The following is a 20,481-nucleotide window of genomic DNA, read 5'->3' as shown; positions in this document are numbered from 1 at the left end:
ACCAAAATACACAAACATCTTGGTAACTCTGTAGCCTCCTGGTGCTCTCAGAGGAGAATCATACTGTTATTATATACCACTGTGAGTCTCTGCATTCGGTCTTTTCTATAGCAACATTACAAATGGGCAGTATGCAGGGAAGTTCAAACGGCTCAGAAGAGAGAGGTCGTCACATTCACTACACATACTAAATTAATGAGCCAACTTATTAGCTTAATATAACTTCCAGCTCTGTCTATAAATGCCCCCATTGTCCAATAACTGGTTATGTAATGGCCTAAGTGTTTAATCTAATTGCACGCCTTGAGGTACTTCCAGACAGGAAGAAATCTGAATGTGTCAGTTTTCATAACATTACTCCTACTGATATTATATTTCATGTCATATCCTTATTATCCATACTAGATCATAAAACAATCACCAGTTACTATTAAAGATCAGCCCTGTTATATGAACCAAATTTTATCAACCCATAAAAATAACCATGAGGTGCGCGTGTAATAGGGGGTGTCTGTTTCTGTACAGATTACTAATACATCTTCCATAGCTTACAGGGACATTGTGCATTTTATTTTATTTTTTAGAAAACTACACAATAAAAATGTATAAAATAATTACTTCATAAGACTATGGTCAAAATAATTACCTGTTACTCACTGTTAAAACTGTTAAAATAAACATACTGGATAAATATGTGCTATTATGTGTAGAAGGTTATTAACACAGTCACAGTCGCCCATGATTAACGCAGCAAAGCAAAAACCAATAGAAATGTTATCGTGGGCATAGACGTGAAGAAACTTCGACACAGCAGACGGCGGTGTTCACCTCTCATGTCCGTTCATCGTTACATTTACAAGAGAAGAAGAAGAGCGTATTCACTTCCGTGTAAAATTTCATGAATGACCACAGCTTCCCCAGTGTAGCTCGCTAACTAGTACCAACTTCGAGTAGTGTTGCTTGTTTGACAGCTGCCGCTACCGCCTGCTTGTTCTAAAATGGATTTTACTGCAACTCAAAGTGGGTTCAGACAGCGTAAGTTACGTACGTAATTTTCTCATTAGCTCAGTTCATACGTTTGCCGGGTGCATGTATACGTTTGATGCTGGCTACTGTTAGCTCGCTCTTATCAGCCGGTTGAGTCTAGCTGCTGATGTTAAACAACTTGTGTAAACACGGACAGTTAAACGGTGAATTTAAGCTTAACTTTCAACTTTAATTAAAGAGCTTTAATTATATAATAGGCGCCGACAATATGTGTTGACACTGCTAACTAGCTAATTCGTCTCCCGTTGCACGGGCTGGGCTGGCTAATGGTCCCCTCTGATGACGTTACTTATTCGGAGTCTTTTTTTTGTTCCCTCTATGCTGAGCTTTGTTTGTTTAGGAGCCACAGCTTGCAGTAAACAGTGCTTATTTGAACTCTGATCAGTTTAATGATTAGTAATGAATGTACAGTGTTATTTTTGTGCTTTTAAAAATGTGTGAGCCGAGACATGCGCATCATCAAGCCACTGCAGAGGGGACCCTCTTGAAGAAGCTTGCTTTCTTGCTTAAAGTAGAACAGTTTTGTAATATTTACATATTTGTTTCACTTTTTTTAGCTACTTTATTTCATTCTTAAGACTGTGTGCTGCTCTTTACACGGGAGAGGAAAACAAGGTCTAAACAAGCATTAGGCGCCTGAGGACGCAGTAATCAGGTCTTGTGATAAGTGTCTGATTATATAAATAATACTTCAGTGAAATGACTTAAAAGACTGTGTCTTCTGTACTGAGATTTCATACTATGAATTTTTTTTGTGTAAATAGACGTGTACTTTCCTTACCAGTTCTCTTTATAGCTAGTTCAGACCAGCTTCTTCAACAGCACACTGTGGTCTAAAAACTTTGGGTGTTCTTAGTCAATTACTCATTAACCTTTACACGATCCCACTTGTTGCTATCATACATAATAATAATATACTTTACTGTTGTTATGCAGATGATACAAAGTTATACCTGTCTTTTTCCTCTGATCTAACACCTCTTCATAATAACTGCTGGATGTCTCGAAACTTTTAAGAACTGAACTGAAACAGGATGGAAATATTTGTTTGTGAGTCCAAAAACTTAGAGACAGATTTTTTTCTCATAATTAAAATCCCCTTCTGAGAACAGTTAAATCATTTTTCCACCACTTAACGAATAGTAAAAGTTAGAAAATTCAGGTCTCAAACTGGTTCTGAGAAATTAGTCCATGCATCTGTAACGCTTTATTTACAAGATTATCCAAATCATCAGAAAGACGGATTCATTTTGGCCCAATTACAGCAACCAGTGTCTTTACACTAATGTGGAAATTTGAGCATATTACCCCTGCACTGAAGTCACTTCACTGGCCCCAGTTAAATGCAGAATTTTCTTTAAAACCCCTTTTTTAGGGGCTCTCTTATCGTTGTCTCTCCATTGCACCTGTATTCACCAAAACAGGTGAAATGGGTTCACAATAGTTCATGTTTCCTAACTGGACAGATTGATTACCCTTAAGGATATCCATCATGAATGTTTTCTCCTTCTCCAAACTCTGTCTTTTTACACAGAGCCCAGTATGCGTCTAAGGAATAGTCCAGGGGACGGTCCAGATGGCAGTCAGCTGTTTGAGGATACAAGCAGAGCTGGGCCTGGACCACAGGCAGGATACAGGTGGGACTCCTGCCAATGAGGATGAAGCTGTTTTTTCCTTCTTAAGAAGAAGCCTTTGACTGTGTTTTTAGAAATACTCTCAGTGCCAGAAGGGGGCGACAACATTCCACACCTCATGTTTTACTTTATCGAGCTCATGTCTTTTGTCTTCTGCTTGCATGTGTTGTAAATATTGCTTTTGCTGATTAGATCATCATGTTCACCGAGCTGATCCCCTGTCTTGTGTCACATTGGCAGGAACCAGCAGGCCGGCCCTCAAACTGCAGGATTTTCTGGTCAGACCCTCCTGTCAGAGCCCATGTCCAATCTGGCCATGGCATATGGCAGCTCGCTGGCATCCCAGGGGAGAGAAATGGTTGACAAGAACGTAAGAGCAGCTCACCAATTTTTAACAGGAATGAGTCCAATAAAATCCTGCTCATGTTTAATCTCATAATAATGGTAGAATAAATCCAGTGATTGCCCTTGTTAGTCAGAGCCTCGTATTCATGTCCGCATGCTTGCTTGTTTCAGCTGGATAGATTCATCCCAATTTCCAAGCTAAAGTACTACTTTGCTGTGGACACAGTGTACGTCGGGAAGAAGCTGGGCCTTCTAGTTTTCCCATATATGCACGAAGTGAGTCTCTTTACACCTGCTAAATGTCAATCATTCTGGTGGATATGTGTAGAGATTGCTTGTGGTTTTCCATAAATATTTAAGATAAAAGAAGAAACCTGCTTCTAGGTCTGTCTTGAAAAGTAACGTGTCTCAAATATCTTCACATAGACCCAAATATTTAAAAACATGTTTATTTTGGGTCTTACATCTTTGAAAGTAAGTGTGTGATCGTGTGTGTTGCAGAACTGGGAGGTGAGCTACCAGCAGGACACTCCTGTGGCTCCGCGCTTTGATGTGAACGCTCCCGACCTTTATATTCCTACCATGGGCTTCATCACATACATCCTGGTGGCCGGACTGGCCCTCGGCACACAGAGCAGGTACATCTGCATCCATGTTTTTATCAGAGTGATGCACATTTGAGTATGACCCTAAGCTCTGGTTATGACCATCTTAAACACTTTTTGGAGACTTGTAGTTTTATGTGTTTCTGGTTTAAGCCATTTCATTTTCTTAAAGGCTGTCCTTTTCAAACCTTAAAGCCAAAAATGGAGAACATCACCACAGGTTCATAATAAAGGATTTAGAGTATTCTGTTATATTTCTATGGACTCTGTTATTTTGTGCCTTCCTTAGGTTTTCACCAGAGCTGCTGGGAGTTCAGGCAAGCTCAGCTTTGGTGTGGTTAATCATGGAAGTCCTGGTGGTCCTCCTGTCGCTCTACCTTGTTACTGTAAACACAGACCTCACCACTATAGACCTGCTGGCCTTTGCTGGCTATAAATATGTTGGGTATGTACCGATCGGTGTCATTGTTTGCCTTTTATTACTCTGAATCTGTCAGTGTCATGCCTTAAATGTGTATATCTCTCCTTTTGTTTCTGTAGGATGATTGTAGGCTTAGTGGCGGGCCTTTTGTTTGGGAAGCCGGCATATTATCTGTCTCTGCTGTGGTGCTGCGCTGCCATCTTTGTCTTCATGGTGAGTAAAATTATTTACTTATGTTTAGTAATTTTGGTTTAGTGTACAGATTTTAGGGCAGCACGGTGGTTAACACTGTTGCTGCACAGCAAGAAGGTCCTGAGTTCAATTCCACCATCATGCCAGGGTCCTTCTGTGTGGAGTTTGCATGTTCTCCCCGTGTTTGCGTGGGTTCCCTCCGGCTACTCCGGCTTCCTCCCACCGTCCAAAGACATGCAGCTTGTGGGGATAGATTAATTGTAAATGTGCGAGTGAATGTGAGTGCAAATGGTTGTCTGACCCTGTGTGTTGGCCCTGCGACAGACTGGCGACCTGTCCAGGGTCTACCCCGCCTCTCGCTCTATATCTGCTGGGATAGGCTCCAGCGCCCCCCGCGACCCTGAAAAGGATAAGTGGAAGCGAATGGATGGATGGATGAACAGATTTTATTTTTGAAAAATTATTGAAGATGCTTATAGGCTTGAACACATGTCAGAAAGCCTTAAAGGTTCATAGATCTAACGTCAAACAAATGCATCCTTCTGTATATTTAGTACATAATCGCAACAACAATAATAATAAATTCCTTGTGATTTTTTTTTTTTGTATCATAACTGCCTGTAACTTGGGGTAGTCATGTTTAAAGATAAAAAGTTAGACAGGTCAGGTACTTTGCAGACTTACGTTTTTTCCACTTGGTGGTGCTGTTGTTAAACATGGCCGAAGTTTCAGAGACTGTGCAATAATCCCTTTGAGCCAGACGTTTAGCCTTCAAGTTTTTTTTGTATCGTTTGTTTTTCCTGTACTCTTGTTCCACCCTGACATCTGTTTAGCACAAATTTCCTAATGTGTTGTGCTTGTGAGTCAGAAGAAAAAGACAATTTAGGGAGATGGGCGTTAAAGAAAGCGGCATTAAAAGAGTTTTTGTGTCCGACAGTTGAATTGAGGGGGTTGTATAACCCACCAGTTTAAGACAGTATAAGATAAATTTGTCTTTTTGCAAAGCTACTTTGGTGGATGCTCAGGTTAAAAAATCTAGAGCTGCAAATAAAATGTTTTCAAATATCTTTTGCTTGTCTCTCCTCAGATACGCACTCTGCGTCTGAAGCTGTTGTCAGAAGCAGCAGCAGAAGGGAAGCTAGTGAGAGGAGCCAGAAACCAACTGAGGATGTACCTCACCATGGCTATAGCAGCAGCACAGCCCATTTTCATGTACTGGCTCACTTTCCACCTCGTCAGATAAAACCTCCAGCACTCGCACACAGAACTCGTCATCTCACCTGACTAAAATTTGAAAAAAGAAAATAAACACAACATACATATCAAAGAAGCTGGACTGGATGAAACACACAGCGACATGAAGGCTCTCCACGTACGTGTGGAGCTGAACAACGCGCTACAAGACGATTTAGAGAAGATGCGAGGCGTTACCGCCGTTTCACAGCACAGCCATTTCATTAGCATTGCCTTTTTTAAGTCTTCGCAATTTTGTAGCAAGAGCAATTGGCTTTAAGTTTCTTTTTTTCTACTGTGTAATTACTGCTTAATTATGTTTTCTTTGTTTGTTTTTTTAGGAGTATTTATGTATGTATGTTTGTGTACAGCAAGAGTATTATTGCAGATGTTTCATGAGTGATATCTCTGAGCCAAGAAAAAGCGCTAACCTCAGACAGACCGTCCACTTAATAAAAAGAACTCAAATCTGGGTTTGAAAATGATCAACTGGCTCTGCTTGAACGTTTGGATGATGAAAGCTTTTCCCCTTCTCCTAATGTTTTTTTTTTTTTTTTTTTAATGGTTGTAATTGTCCAGCAACATGAGTAAAAACATCTATCTGGAAACCAGGGTCACCCAGCTCGTCTAGAAATGTCATATAATGTCTAACCCCCATTTTTCACACACTCTGTATTGATTCTGAAAATATATATATTGTATAATTCACCCTGCTCCCCCCAGTGACGTCTGCGCTGTTCCCTCCCTCTGCCCCCCTGCAGGACGTCTCTACAGGAGAAGAGTTAAAGATTGAATGTCAGAGGCAACAAATGTGGTTAAGTTTAAAGGTTAGGGGTTGTTGTGTAGTGCATTCACCTAAAGCCCTTTTGTTTCAGTGTCCAGCTTGACATCTATGCTCTTGCTAGCAGATTTCCATGGTTACCTGTAGTTTGCATGAAAGATGGAGACTTACCTGCGAACACTTGCCACCTACTAGTGGAGAGGCAATAAAACTTGAAAGTGTTCAACACAAACAAGAAGCGGATAATGTTTGCTTTCAAAGTAAACCTAACTTAACTTTGAAAGAAAGTGTTTCCGGTTTGCTTTCTACTTTTCCCATTTTCACTAATACTCCACAAGTAGTTTGTTACTGTTTACAGCCATTAGGTGTCATCCAAACCGTGGGCAACAATGGCAAGCTGTTGGGAACCAAGCACCAAAAGGTTTTCGGTGCAGCACTATACATGTCTTTGCGATTAATTTCACCTTGAGAGTGCCACTAGCCTCCCGAAACCACTCACCAACCTGTCACTGAATGCACACTTTTCCCTAGCAAAACATGTATTACACTTCAGAATCACATTCAAATGATGGCTGTCTGCATTTTTCAGAACTTCAGCTTATTGAGAACACCTATGAATGTTAACCAGTTTGATTCTCATAACAAAAATAAATACTCTTCTCCCTAGCAAAAAAACAAACAATAACACTGGAAAATATAAGTAATTTTATGATATCAGATGAACTGCAAAAGAAATTTCCCTCGTACGGTCCCGGTACTGGTAATTTTTCTTATACAGATGAGGCCTTGTTTCTGTACCATTATTTAATAATTAAAATGTACAAAATGTGATAACTGTTTGTGATAAAATGAAGAGTTGACTGATATATTGCATATTCCTTTATTGGGTGAGAAAATCATACCTACAGAATAGATATCAGAGCCTTAAACAAGCTGACTTCTGCTAAATGGGTCAAACTGGGAAGAAAGTATACAAACACATAACATCCTTATAGAATATGATGTAACACTATAGATCAACTTACCTCAAAATATATAAAGCATATAAACAATTACAGCAATATGATGCAGCAAACACAGCAGTACTACTAATCCAAAATACTTCAAGCTTCATATAACTGAAAAAAAACATGGACATTTATTTTTAGGTCCATTCTGCTGCTGATACATACTTTAGGTTTCTGAACATTAAACTTGTTGCTGTCTTTCATAATGTGTAACTTGAAGGCCCTAAGTATTTTCTCCCACACTGAAAACACTGGAATGATAAAATTATTTCAACATTACCTAATAAGACTGATTCAGGAAATACAATGTGGTGGCAGATTTCTTTGCTCATGTATTAATCACATATTTAAGAGAGAACAGAAAACAAATTTCTAGTGCTTGTGTTCACAATCTACATACAACATACAAATTTGACTCGTGCTTTGCTCGAGGCCTGTTGGCATATGACAGGAGGGGCAAACAGTTGCTACCTTCTTGTCTTAGTTCTCATAGCAAAGGTAACACCTTTTTCAAGTAGGTGTTGGACAGACACATCAGCCGGTGGGGTTTTCCTCACTCTTGGAAGTCTCATTGCTGCTCAGTTTGGGGCTTTCACTGTAGTATAAGCTCTCTCTTTCATGTGTAGCATAACCCCAGAGTTCTCATGTAGATCTAGTGAAGTCTCCAAAGTTTGGATCACTTCCAGGCTGGGAAGCTTCCCATCGACATGACAAATAGAGTCTTTATTCTTAAAGATGACTGACAGTGGCCCTACTCCCTTTGATGCTGTATGATGTATGAGCGCGTTTTCACGGGTAGCACGGTTTCATGAGCAGCATGGTTTCACGGGCAGCGCGGTTTCACGGGCAGCAAAGTTTCGTGGGCAGCATGGTTTCGTGGTTACCGCAGTGTCACAGGTAGCGAAAACTGCACTGTCTATGAAGGGGTATGTTGTTCGTGTGAACTGACCATGTCAGATCCTCTGCCAGGTGTACAGCTAGGAAACGGAAGCTGTTCTCTCTTTCCACAGCACATCGGGGTATGTGCTTTACAACACCTCTAGAAGTCCACGATCATCTCTTCTGTTTTTGTGATATTGAGGGTGAGATGGTTCTCTTAGCAATAAAGTTTAAAGGCACTGAGATCCTCCTTGTAACCGTCACCAACCACTGTTGTGTCATCCGCAAACTTCACAATGAATTAGGAGATATTAGTGCAGCCGTGCAGTCGTAGGTGTAGAGTGAGTACATGAGAGTTCAGTATACACCCCTGACGCTACACCGACCTGCCGTCTGCGAAGGTTGCATGACGTCACACTATGTCATGCAGCCTTCCGTGCAGTCGTAGGTGCAGAGTGAGGACAGGAGAGAGCTCAGTATACACCCCTGATGTAACACATGTCACATTAGTTATAGTAATATTACTTTCTCACTTCACTATAGTAAGAGCACTCCTGCCACTACTTTACATGCATGTGGAAAGTTAACACAGTGAGGCCATTGTAATGGAAGACGTTAAACAGATAGTGAAGCTCCTTCTGCTTATCAGGGATGTAAATCCTTAGGTGATGGCTAAGCAGAAAACAAGGTCATAATTCTGTCTGTGAGGGAGGAGGTATAGCCCCCCCATGAGAGGGGCCAACATGTAAGAGTTTGAGGAATGTTCTTTGTCTGTGTGTCTGTATATAAGATGTAAGGGCGGTGGCCACAATTCAGAGATGGTCCTGGTGTTTCACTGGGATGCTCTCTCCACATTGCAATGTGTTTATTAAACCCACTTCAAATCAAGCTCACTGGGTGTGTTGCAGGTTATTGTTAAAAATTCCATAACAACAATTAGTTATGTTAAACTTTCCTAGCAGTCCTTCACAAACAGGGAACAGTCTGTCTATTCTCTCCATCTGTCAGCTGCTGCTGGCTCTTCCTCCTCCTCTTCCTCACACACTGCTGAGTTTGTCCTGGTGGATCATCAGGGGTGCAAAGCCTCACAGATGATGTGCAGCAGTGGGTCCCTCAGTCTGTCCTCACTCTGGACACTTGCAGTTGACATACATGGAAATCTGATTTGGTACCAAATCAGAGTAATCAAGTATATCCAAAACTAATCTAATGTTATGAGAAATGTGCTTATTTCTCATAAAGCCTGACTGTGTCTCAAGAACTCTTTAAATTCTGTTAGCAAGTACTAAAGCCATATAGTTATTATTGAGCAGACAGATGGGTCCAATTATCAATAAAAAGTGAGTCTTTGTTTGGTTTTGGAACAAGTGTTATGAGACCTAAGTAAGAGTAGGAGGGAGGGTGTTATTCTCTATACTTTCTATGAAAACCTGTAGTATGAACGGAGCCAGGAGATTAGAAAATGATTTGTAAAACTCTGCAGTTAAACCCTCTGTGCCGGGAGATTTATTGGCCTTAAGTGCAGAAATGGAATTAGAAACTTCCTCCACCATCAGAGCCCTCTGATGGTGGAGGAAGTTTCTTGTCACAATGACTCCTATCGTCCACATCAATAGTTTTTAGGTTTTTAGTATTATTGAGAAATAGTGTTGAAACATCTTCATTATATTTTAAGTTGTACAGTTTAGCATAGAATTTGGCACAAAAATTTGCCTAGGAGACAATGCCATTAATATTTAGTTGATGAATAGAGTTTGTTTTTGATCTGTATTTTTCAAGCCTGAAAAAGGAAGCAGAATTTTGTTCTCCCTCCTCCAGCCATCTCTCCCTGAATCTTACAAAAGCATCCTCAGCCTTGCGTCGGTATAAACCGTCCAATCTATTTTGAAGGTCTAGTAAAATCTTCCTCTGAGATTTTTTCTGAGGACTTCTGTTAATGAGAGGCCAGTTTGCTGATCACCATATCTTCTCAAGAATCCTTTAGTAAGGATATTATTTAACTTCAAATAGGAGAATTTGTAAGGCATATTATCCAGTGTAAACATTTGGATGTTAATGTGAATTGCTCTATGATCAGTGAGAGGGGTGGCAAGTATATTAACAGTAATATTATCTTTATCAATACAAATAGAAACAAGCCAGAAGTCAATACATGATTGCCTGGATCCTGTCTTATTGCTCCAAGTAAAGAGTCTATCATCTGGAAAATTTTCTCTCCAAATATCCACAACATTACATTAAGTTTGTACTGTATGAAGACTGCTGCCCTGGAGGCCATCTATCAACCATATTATCTAAAGCGATGTTAAAGTCTCCACCAATGAAGAGGATTGAGTTTGTGTATTTGGAGAGCCAGAAGATCATTCTTTCTTCTAAGGAGTCAAGTAATTTATCATTTTCAGTTTTATTATTGTAACCATATATATTGACTATAATGAAGGTACTGTTATTGTGTCTGATTATTGAGCAGAGGTAGTGTCCTAAGTTGTGTCAGAGTGTTCCTCATCTCCAGAGAAGTGGTAATAATACAAAAATAATAATAAAATACTAGGCAGCATAGCAGAGAATTTATTAAGATGATTTACTAGGTACAAATGCAAGAAAAGGTGATTTCTAAGTATGGTCTAAGTATGTATGACATACAGTGTTTAACAAATTTCTTACACAAATATTATAGAAATCTGTCAAAAACTTGTTTACAACTAAACGTTATACGGTTATTTCTTAGGCAGACAACAAAGTGGGTTTATGTTTTTTTACCCACATTTGAGCGGGCACACAGGACTTCTCTGAGGATACAATTCAACCCCTGAAACTAAATAAAATAAATAAAATAACAAATTTGATACGCTTATTTGCAAAACTGTGAATCTGAAGATTCACAGATAACAATGGTTATTTTGTAGCATTACAAATCAGAATTTTGAGAGCTTGTGCACAGTGGTGGATTAACCACTACAGAACCATTAAAACATTATTTTATTAATTACCAATGCTGTGGTTTAATCCATAAACTGGGCGGTGTAAGAAATTTGCTAAGCATTGTATTTATTGAAGATTTAAGCTTATGTTCATTTTAAAAGCACAAAAAAAATTGTAATAACAATAAAAAATATCACTCACAATTATTCGCACAGATTGTAAAGCAAGAAGAGCCGAAAAATAACTGATGCTAAGATGGGCTCTTTACAACAAAACCCCTGCTGCTTCACTCTGTGGTGGGTCGCTTCTTCCAGAAGCCTCTGTTGTGATTGATAGCCTGGAGAAGCCTTGTGCGCATCTTCCTCTCGACTGGGTATCTCCTGTAGATGGGCAGTAACAACAGGAAATGGCAGGTAAGCGATTCAGGCAAATGGCGTTCAGAAGCATCGGGCAGCACAGCCACTCTCATCTTGATGCTCTCCATTCCCAGGAAGGGTACGCGATCACTGCCTGTGAGAAACACTGAGGACGAAAGAAAATAACAGAGGAAAAGTGAAAAACGGAATCTGAAATGTTACACAAATTTTTGGCAGGACATCAAGAAACATATGTCAAGTAAGTTAAAACTGATAGACGTAAATGGAAATGACAGCAAGCCTAATGATGAAATACTTACAAAGGAACTTTTTCTTTTCCTCTGCTGTCAGGCTCTCAAACACCTCCCAGAAGACCAGTATATTTGGATGCTCATCATGGTATTCACCTTCATAAAATGTGTTCTGTTTGGGAACATAAAAATAAGAACATATATGAAATATGTGTGTCATTTACATTTTTTTTTTTATCCCACTGACACCAGACTAGGTGTCAGTGGTGTCACTCTGCTAATTTCATAAGCAGAGTCCAAGCTTTAAATTTAATTCCTGATTTATGTTAAGTTGCAAGTGTGCACACAGTCAGCTATTCTTTTGGTCAAACTGAACTATGGTGACACATATGGTTCAGGTGGATTCATAGCATAGCGTGCTAAACTATCCTGCATTGGCCAGGAAAATTACTCATTCAGATGATGGTGAATTTAAAAAAAAAAAATCAGATTATGAATAAAAATCTTAGCATCAATATTCCTGGATGTCTTCGAGTTTATGTCTCTTTACCTTCTTGAACACCTCCCAGTCGTAGTTTTCTTGGCCCACCATCACTGCTTGCAGCTCCTCTGGCTGGAAGAAATCCACCACGTCCATGTTGCACACTTTGAAAAACCCTCTCTTGAACTCGTCAAACACTCTCTCCACTGATTTGTTGAAGACGTAGTTCACACAGGCAGCTACGTATTCTTTCCTATTGATGAAAAATAACATTAAAAAGTATACATGTACTGATTTATAGTGTTGGCAACATCCCAGCCAGTGTAATGGCTTGTTGCAACTATTAAGAAGGGAGCACAGTGTGGATGTAGCTGTTAGATGGCAGAAAAGGAGTGCTGTGTAGACTGTTTATACACACCTGTTTGACCCGGTGACAAGTTTTCCTGGTTCATTTGGATCAAGCTCAACTGTCTCACCAGCCCAGGACACCTACCACAGATAATCACTCTGTCAGGTGAAGAAAGTATGAAAGAAAAACAGACACGAAACACATGATTTAGTAAACTTACAGTGAAAGTAGTGTCCAGCGTTTGAACAACATCAGGGGTGTAGTCCTCTAAGATGATCCTCCAAGACCTAAAGGCACAAAAGCACTGATGAATGTTTTGATACTGTTGTTAGCACTACTTTCAGTGCATTTGAGGTTAAATGCTCGGGAGATATCTATGTATCAATAAACTTCTTTTGTCATGTCATGTGAGAAAGAACACATTTCACTTGTGTGTTTTTAAGTCTGTCTTACTCTGCCAGCACAGGGTCAAACTCCTTCATGTCGTCCAGCGTAGGTTTGACCCTGAGCAGCTTCTTGAACAGAGCTTGTGGGAAGCGCAGGTGGATAATGTTGTGGTTGTAGAGAGCCAGGCCACACAGAATGCCAAACAGGAAGTAAGTCTTCTCCTCTACTTTTGGCTGTTTGGTTGGTGAATAAAAAGAAATTGTCATACAGAAAAACTCAATTTTAAATCTGAAATTGATCATATATCTATTTATTTATTTATTTATTTATTTATTTAATGTGCTGCTTTATTTTTTTAAGCAGCACATAGAATATTAATGTAGGTTTTTTCCCCTAACTGGTCTTACCTTGGGAGGGAACCAGGCCACAGTCTGGCTCTCGTTATATATGAACATTTTAGATTCTGGAGCCATCAGCTCATCAAACACATGCAGGAAAAAGTCCCTTTTGTTGACATTTGTTATCTTCCTGTCCTCCACAAACAGCACCTAGGACAGAAAAAAAAAAATCATGTTTCTGTTAGTTTCTGCAACTCGTGATTTTATAGAGCAGTTTATTTAATCCCATGTCCATTCTCTTCTGCTTATCGATATCGAATTACTAAAGTAATTTTATGGGCATTCATCTAAACACTTGGGTCCTCTTTTACACTTTAATGAAACACTGCTGGCCAACAGTGCTAACCCTAGCTCTAGCAATCTAGTAAAAGTAAAGTTTCATATTTACTAAAAGCTCCCTTTGGAATGCACAGTGGTCGGCTGCACTGAGCTGTCTGAAGGTGTCCTCGACCAGGTGAGTTCGCCTCAGGGTTAGCTGGAAGACTGGGGCAGGTGGAGAGTCTGGGGCGTGCGGTTGATCGGGCACCAAAGCTGCTTGATGAGCAAGTTGATGCACATTCTGTAAGTGCAAAAAAACCCAATTAGAAGGAAATTTGCTAAAAGATAGAAATCAGTTTCTGTGTAATTGCAGATGGTTAAAAAGGTGAAATCTGAATGCACGTTCTACCTTCACTGTGGCTGCACAGAAGTTAAATACGGCCACTTTGTGAAGCAGGGTCAAAAGGAATGGGTAGCGGCAGAAGATGGCAGGTGTGTTCACGTCATCCTTTAAGACAAGCAGTCATTTAATAATGAATATCAGTAAAAAGCAGTCTGACAGAAACTGAAATCCATACTGGACAAATGGACACATTGTTTATTTGAAGCACTTGAGTTTACTGTACTGTTTGTTTTTACCTCCTCTTTGGAGAATTGCCACCAAAGCATGATGTCAATGTCAAGCTGCACAGCATTTGTGATTTCTTCTACATAAAAGGTGCTCAGTGGGACTTTGTAGGACTTTCCAGCTTTGTTTGCCTGGAACAAAATATATTTTTATCAAGAAAACAGAAACAATATTGTCATTTGTTAATGTTTTTTAACAGTTTTTCTATCCCAAGACTTTCAATTATTAGAACTGATCATATTTTACTAACAAGAGATTCCAGTTGATCTGTTAATTGAAACCAATATTTCATAATTATACCCAAACTCTAACGGTCATTAAAAAACAGAAGTAAAGCACACAGCACTGACTTTGTATAGCAGCTTGAGGGCTTCCAGTAAGAATTTGACTCCTGGGTTGTGTGTTTGTAAGAGGCCATTCTTTAGCATGAAGGCGAGAGCCTTTTTGAAGACCATGATGTGCTTCATCAGTATCAAGGGGGACAGTGAACTCCACCACTTTTCTGCAGAACACACAAAAAAATACAAAGAAATATTAAGTTTACACTGCATAAATTGGATTGCTAACATCTCCAAAACTATTATTTAGTAATAAAAAAATAACTTATTATACAAACTGAAGAGATTTTAAAACAAAACAGTGTCTTACATTGAATAAATACTTTTAAAGTTATCACAGTAAACTCGATCATTATACTGGGCTAAACCAATTTATTAGACCACCTGTCATATGTTGTTACTTTTTATGCATATAAACCGAATTTAACATTCAACTACTAAAACATTTTTTCTGTCTAAGAATGAAAGTAAATAACTATATTTGGCATCTCATTAAAAAACAACAACAACAACAACAACTACTAATGCTGTTTCATTAAATGCTAAATTTGAAAATTCATGGATAACAACAGTACTTACATTTTAGCATTAAACAATTCGTTTTAATAAAAGAGTTTGTACATCCTGACAGATTGTCCATTACAGAAACATAAAAATGTTTTTTGTAAATATCAATACTGTGACTTTAAAGCGGCGGTCCCCAACCCCTGGGCCATGGACCATTAACAGTCCGTGAGTCGTTTGGTACCCGGCCGCGAGAGTTGAGGCTCGGGTGTGAAATTTATGGTTTTCATGGTTTTTATCATTAACTCTGTTTCCCAAGGTCTTTTCCCATGTGTTATGAATAAATGTTATTTTTTGGGGTAGCAGGCCATGTAGAAAAAAATTAATAACTTACATTATTTTAGTTTTTTTCTAATCTGACTGAACAGTGTGAAGCAGGGTTTTCTGCAGTTACAGCTACCAAAACAAAATTGCGGAACAGACTGAGCAAAAGCAACACACTTCGGGTGTCATTACCCCCCATTACTCCCAGGTGGGACCATCTCGTATCAGCCGTATCATTTTATTTTGTATTTATCCGCAACACCTTAAAGGCCGGTCCATGAAAATATTGTCTGACATTAAACTGGTCGGTGGCACAAAAAAGGTTGGGGACCACTGATTTAAAGCATTTACAGCATAAACCTGACAATGAGTGGTTGACTAACAAGCTTGTTCTCCAATCTTGTGACAAAAGTCATTTACTTAATGTTTCCAGAGTCTTGTCCGACATCTCTGCTATAGTGATGGCCACAGATAGAACTGCATTCATGACATTAGAGTCCTCTTGAAGAAGCGGGCAGGTCAGAAGAATCAGGATGATCTCTGGAGATTTTAATGCAGTTCTTGACAGGTAAAGCAAGTCGCACAGAGGGACCAAGTTTACCTGCATGGAAAGGAGACCTACTGTATGAGATCACAAGTTTAAAAAAAAATCGTCATATCACAAATTGTTTAAAGGATGTTCTTAACTGATTGTTTGATCCACTGTCTTGTGAACAGCTGGTCAAAAGCTCGGCTAGCGGCCTCCAAGTCCACAGTTAAGTCGCCTGCTTCCAGTGGAAACCCACTGATATCAAACAGAGAGGTGAGCGGCAGCACCAACCAGTCAATCCTTAAATCTTACATTTCTAGATTAACCCCGACCCAGACAAAACCATCAGTGAAGGACTTACTTGGCTTTTGTGAAACTTGCAACAAGACTTGAACTTGTCAGAAACATCGATCCTATTTCTCTGTCGCAAAGAGAAAGAAACATCAGCAGAGACTAAGACAGTGAAGATCTTGAACATATATTTAATATAACTAATATTAAAACTGCAGCCACATAAATCTAAAAAAATAAATAAAAAAAAAATCACAGAATGATGATGAAGAATTACCTTTTTGCCTCCACATTACTATGCTCCGTCATCAGCCATTGTTGGAGTTTTGTCTCATCAAGACGTCCGGTTTTCTGTTTGTGAACAGAGTTCTTAAAATAAAAGAAAGAAGAAGTGAGCAGGCAGGATGACGTGTTTCCTTTTTTTAAGTTTTCTGTGAACAGTTAAAGCTGTAAGTGTTTGATTACCTCTGCAGGTGAAGAGTAAGCAAAGTTTGTGTTCCACCCAGCAGCTATTTTTAAGTCTGCTTAAACAAAAATCAAACAATTTCATCTAAATATTCAAAATTTATAAAGCACATAAACTTAATTTACATTCGAGATTCTGAACTATTAATCCTACTAGCAAAATCTAACACGCATACATACCACTGGGCATGGCTGCTGCATCATCAGTGGTCCATGGAAACTGAACCAGAGTTGGAGTCAGACTGCCACCATTGTGCCCATTTCCAGTTTGACCTTTAGCTCCACTGCCAAAAGCCCAGAGCTGACCAGAAGAGCCCAAAACCAGAGTGTGATGCCTGGCAGACCAAAAACAGTCCATGGAGTGGGTATTAATAGCACTCAAACTGCTTCATCAAACACACCTCATTTACCCAGGCACTCTTCTCTATGCTTAAGTGCGTCCTAGCTAACATTGACAATACAACACAATGGGGATCTTTAGCACACAGACTGTGAAACGCTATAAATGATCAGGATGGTAGCCATGGTGGTGCTTATATTAAAAACAAAACATCCCGGTTTTTACCTGCCACATGCAATCTGGGAAGCAGGACCATCCACACCTGCAACCAGTTTGGGCTTCACTTCATCAGCAGAGGTGCTGTGACCGAGCTGACCTTGGCTTCCGTCTCCAAAAGTGTAAACTTTACCGTCCTGCAAAGCAAAACAACCGTAGTTTTTACTTTGACTGTTAATCAATGGTTGAAGTCACCTGGATGAAGCAGTGATACCTTTGTCAACACAGCAGAGTGCGACTCTCCACAGCTTATGAAGGAGACACTTAGAGGTCTGAGCGCAGGCACCATACAGATGTTGAACCTGCCTGTTAAAGTAGAAACAGATAAAAAGTAGAATGTTTTATTTCAAATCATGCCACGCACATATACACTAACTTTATGAGTCACTAACTTGCTCTACCTTTCTCATCCACCCTGTTAACCCCAAGCTGACCACATTTATTGGCCCCACAGCAGTACACCAGGTCTGCGAGGGTGAGGAACAGACTGTGGGTCCCTCCTGCTGCAATCTGGGTTACCGCTACTCCAGCCAAAGCACAAATTATGACGGGTGTATCCCGCACCGGCACCTCCTTCCCCAGGCCCAGCTGACCATGACTGTTTAAACCCCACGAGAAGACATCGCCTCCTGGGGAGAGGTGGAAAGTGTTTTTAAAATGTTCAATTAACACCTTGAAAAAAGCAAATCATTAATTTAGTTTATCAAATTATTGTTCCTCAATCACCACAGAATATTTTACATAGATTAGAAGTAGAATAAATAGGATGCATGGATGCATTATATAAGTGAGAATTATGTAAATCAAATTAGAAATTCAGGCGCAGTTATGGCCTTTTAATTGATATACTGCTGGATAAAGTGCTGGAGTTTAAATGGACTGACTTTCTTTGCCAAATGAGCCTCTGGCCAATGAAATATCTTCAAATACTGTCAGCTACGTGAAAGAATATACGGCACACTTTTAGGGCAAACTGGGTTTACAACACAGATAAAGACACTTTAAAAAAGGAAAAATTCATCATCAATCATCATGTGTGGGGAAAACTGTTATCGCCCTTGTTCCATATGAACACACAAAGTTGTGTCTTACCTTTAGTCAGGGCCAGGGAATGGGAGTTTCCACAAGCAACTTGAATTATCGGTATGGGCAGTGGGATAGGCACCTTGCTGCATGATGATGGACAACAATTGGTATAAATGTGGCAAAAAGCTTTGAACAAGTCAGTGATAATTGTGCGTATTATTCATGTGTCACTGAATGAGCGATTACCTTGGTCTGTGACTGTTGGAACGTGTTGGTAACCCTAGCTGTCCATCCTCTCCTGCCCCCCAGGAGAAAACATGTCCAGATGCACTCACAGCCAGACAGTGGTCCTGACCGCAAGCCATCGCCACCACACTGCCCAGCCCCTCCACTTGAGCTTAGAAAGAACGACAGAAATTGCACACAAACGTGTCAGCTGGAGCACATTACATGTCTGACCACAGTAGCCTCAGCCTAATAAGAACTTGATGATAAACAAAGACAAACAGGGAAGTTTGGGACATTCGCTAAAACCTATGCAAAGCTTCTCATCTATAGTGTTGCAAAGCAGCAAACAGCTCACCTTACTTACCTGCACTTTCTCTGGGTTAAATCCAGTTATAGCTTCTAGGTTTCACGATACATACATACATGCATACAATATACATGTCATGGTCCTGGGTCGGTGACCCAGCGCTTTGAGTTTGTTATTAGTATTTTCTAGTTTATTCTGTTTTGTATTGGTGGTTGGGGTTTGGTTGTGTTTATTTTCCCTACCTGCGTCTCCCTCGGTGCTCTGTTCATGTCCCCGTGTTGTTATGTAAAACAGTCTGTGTGTTTCCTGTTTTACTTTGTAGGGTTGTGTCTCGTTATGTCCATTAGTTCCAGCTGTGTCCCCGCCTGTCTGCCATTACCCGATTACCCTGTGTGTGTGTATATATAGTGGGTGTCGGTCTGTGTTCGTTGTCGGCTCGTCTGTGTTTCATGGTGTCCTGTTCCTCGTCTGCGTCTCTCTGCCACTCACCCCGTTCGTATGATCTCCGGTTTGTTGTTTAGCTCACCCAGTTTAGGTTTATGTTCTGTCCTGCCCTCAGTTGTGTTATTTGTGCACTGTAAATAAAACCCTCACTCATATCATCATATCGGCTGTCTGCATTTTGGGTCCTCCTTTTCCTCCACACCACACGGCTCACCCCGCCAGCCGTGACAATACATGCTAATGTATCAAAAAAATATATAATAATATGAGATAATAATATAAACCTGTTATTTATTTCTTACATTTTGCACGTGATTTATATGACTGTCCGTGTTCGTGCTTCTGTCATATTTCACATTTCTTGCTACATCTAGCAACTCTGAAAGCAACACTGAGATTTCTTAGGAGGTTTTAACTTTCGTTGTCTTCACCGACAGCACTGAAACGAAACTGAAACTTGACGCATTAAGTTTTTTTTACGCAGTAAGTGTTCCGGAGATGATTTATCGCTTCTTAAGGACGCAGTATCTGATTAAAAGCCTGCGCCACACGGTCAAATCACACCTTAAATAAATATGTCCAAATACCCGTGAAAATAAACTAAGAAAACAATTAATCAAAGAATAAAATTATAATATTTTGTTTTATTCCACGTATTTTGTTTCCTTTAAATGAAAACAGCTAAACAGCCTACTCACCTATGATCTTTCCATTTTTTTTCTTCTGTCGTCCAAGTTGTCCCTGAGAGTTTTGCCCACATGACAGCACGTCCCCGTCTGCATTAAGAAATAAAGTGTGCCGATCCCCACAGCAGATCTTAGTTACAACCCCGGGGACGGTCCAGGACACGGGGCTGGGGGCCGCCTGTGGCCCGAACTGTCCGCTGGAGCTGTCTCCCCAACAGAACAGCTGCATGTCTTCACCTGGACTCAAATGAGGACGTTGAGGGCTCTGTGATGGCAATTTAGCTCAGCTGATGCTGCCTTCGAGGGTTGTCGGAGATATTACAGTCACCTCGCAAAGAAATCGATCATTCAGTAGCATATTGTATGTTTTTTTTTTTCATAAGGGCTACCGTGTCTAAAACTGTAATAAATGCAATTATTTAATTAATTAACTAATATAATAAAGACTTCTAGGCTACAGGGTGCACAATTTGTTCTTTCCAAAAGCAGCTAATGCAAAACCAATAAGGGCTCCACTTTACGAGGTTGAACTTGAAGGCATCACGAATGAATGTGGAGGAAGATGGTACCAAATAAATAAACGACTGTGTATACTTTCAGTAACAATCA

The 20,481-nt window shown here is 39.9% G+C and overlaps 2 protein-coding genes across 4 annotated transcripts; one reads left to right on the top strand and one right to left on the bottom strand.

The window, feature by feature from the left end:
* The first annotated feature begins 895 nt into the window (after positions 1 to 895).
* On the top strand, positions 896 to 7,111 carry yif1b (Yip1 interacting factor homolog B (S. cerevisiae)). Of its 2 annotated transcripts, none has more exons than XM_006802063.3 (8): positions 896 to 1,035; positions 2,582 to 2,684; positions 2,922 to 3,051; positions 3,198 to 3,302; positions 3,528 to 3,664; positions 3,921 to 4,076; positions 4,172 to 4,265; positions 5,332 to 7,111. In XM_006802063.3, the coding sequence occupies exons 1-8, from the start codon at positions 999 to 1,001 to the stop codon at positions 5,485 to 5,487; spliced, it is 918 nt and encodes a 305-aa protein (XP_006802126.1). In that variant the 5' UTR covers positions 896 to 998; the 3' UTR covers positions 5,488 to 7,111. The 2 variants fall into 2 exon arrangements, with proteins under 2 accessions (XP_006802126.1, XP_006802125.1); XM_006802062.3 differs by having other exon boundaries at positions 896 to 1,044.
* Positions 7,112 to 10,699: 3,588 nt separating this feature from the next.
* On the bottom strand, positions 10,700 to 20,114 carry LOC102796804 (putative E3 ubiquitin-protein ligase HERC4). Of its 2 annotated transcripts, none has more exons than XM_035912669.2 (23): positions 19,885 to 20,114; positions 18,454 to 18,604; positions 18,274 to 18,350; positions 17,583 to 17,810; positions 17,396 to 17,487; positions 17,191 to 17,318; positions 16,806 to 16,960; positions 16,626 to 16,684; positions 16,438 to 16,529; positions 16,231 to 16,290; positions 16,028 to 16,124; positions 15,761 to 15,941; positions 14,525 to 14,676; positions 14,186 to 14,305; positions 13,956 to 14,054; positions 13,677 to 13,847; positions 13,298 to 13,438; positions 12,957 to 13,123; positions 12,724 to 12,790; positions 12,573 to 12,643; positions 12,224 to 12,407; positions 11,743 to 11,845; positions 10,700 to 11,588 (listed from the first exon to the last, which is right to left on the bottom strand). In XM_035912669.2, exons 1-23 carry the CDS (start codon positions 20,099 to 20,101, stop codon positions 11,353 to 11,355), a joined length of 3,048 nt encoding a protein of 1,015 aa, XP_035768562.2. In that variant the 5' UTR covers positions 20,102 to 20,114; the 3' UTR covers positions 10,700 to 11,352. The 2 variants fall into 2 exon arrangements, with proteins under 2 accessions (XP_035768562.2, XP_006802127.2); XM_006802064.3 differs by having other exon boundaries at positions 16,626 to 16,681.
* Positions 20,115 to 20,481: the final 367 nt, after the last annotated feature.

This window comes from Neolamprologus brichardi, chromosome 14 (genome assembly GCF_056152115.1).
Source record: "Neolamprologus brichardi isolate AB-2024 chromosome 14, ASM5615211v1, whole genome shotgun sequence".
Taxonomy (NCBI): Eukaryota; Metazoa; Chordata; class Actinopteri; order Cichliformes; family Cichlidae; genus Neolamprologus; species Neolamprologus brichardi.
Note: the sequence above shows the minus strand (reverse complement) of the source record. Positions and strands in the feature narration are given on the sequence as shown.

What these genes read in the sequence shown, in the direction of transcription:
- yif1b (XM_006802062.3), top strand. Translation starts at nt 999, where the DNA reads ATGGATTTTACTGCAACTCAAAGTGGGTTCAGACAGCGTAAGTTAC. An exon ending in GTTCAGACAGCGTAAGTTAC is followed by an intron (nt 1,045 to 2,581) that starts GTACGTAATTTT and finishes CTTTTTACACAG; the next exon opens with AGCCCAGTATGCGTCTAAGG. An exon ending in GCCCTCGGCACACAGAGCAG is followed by an intron (nt 3,665 to 3,920) that starts GTACATCTGCAT and finishes TGCCTTCCTTAG; the next exon opens with GTTTTCACCAGAGCTGCTGG.
- LOC102796804 (XM_035912669.2), bottom strand. Translation starts at nt 20,101, where the DNA reads ATGCAGCTGTTCTGTTGGGGAGACAGCTCCAGCGGACAGTTCGGGCCA. An exon ending in TTCCCTGGCCCTGACTAAAG is followed by an intron (nt 17,811 to 18,273) that starts GTAAGACACAAC and finishes ACCTCTCCCCAG; the next exon opens with GAGGCGATGTCTTCTCGTGG. An exon ending in CCCTCAAGCTGCTATACAAA is followed by an intron (nt 14,306 to 14,524) that starts GTCAGTGCTGTG and finishes ATTTTGTTCCAG; the next exon opens with GCAAACAAAGCTGGAAAGTC.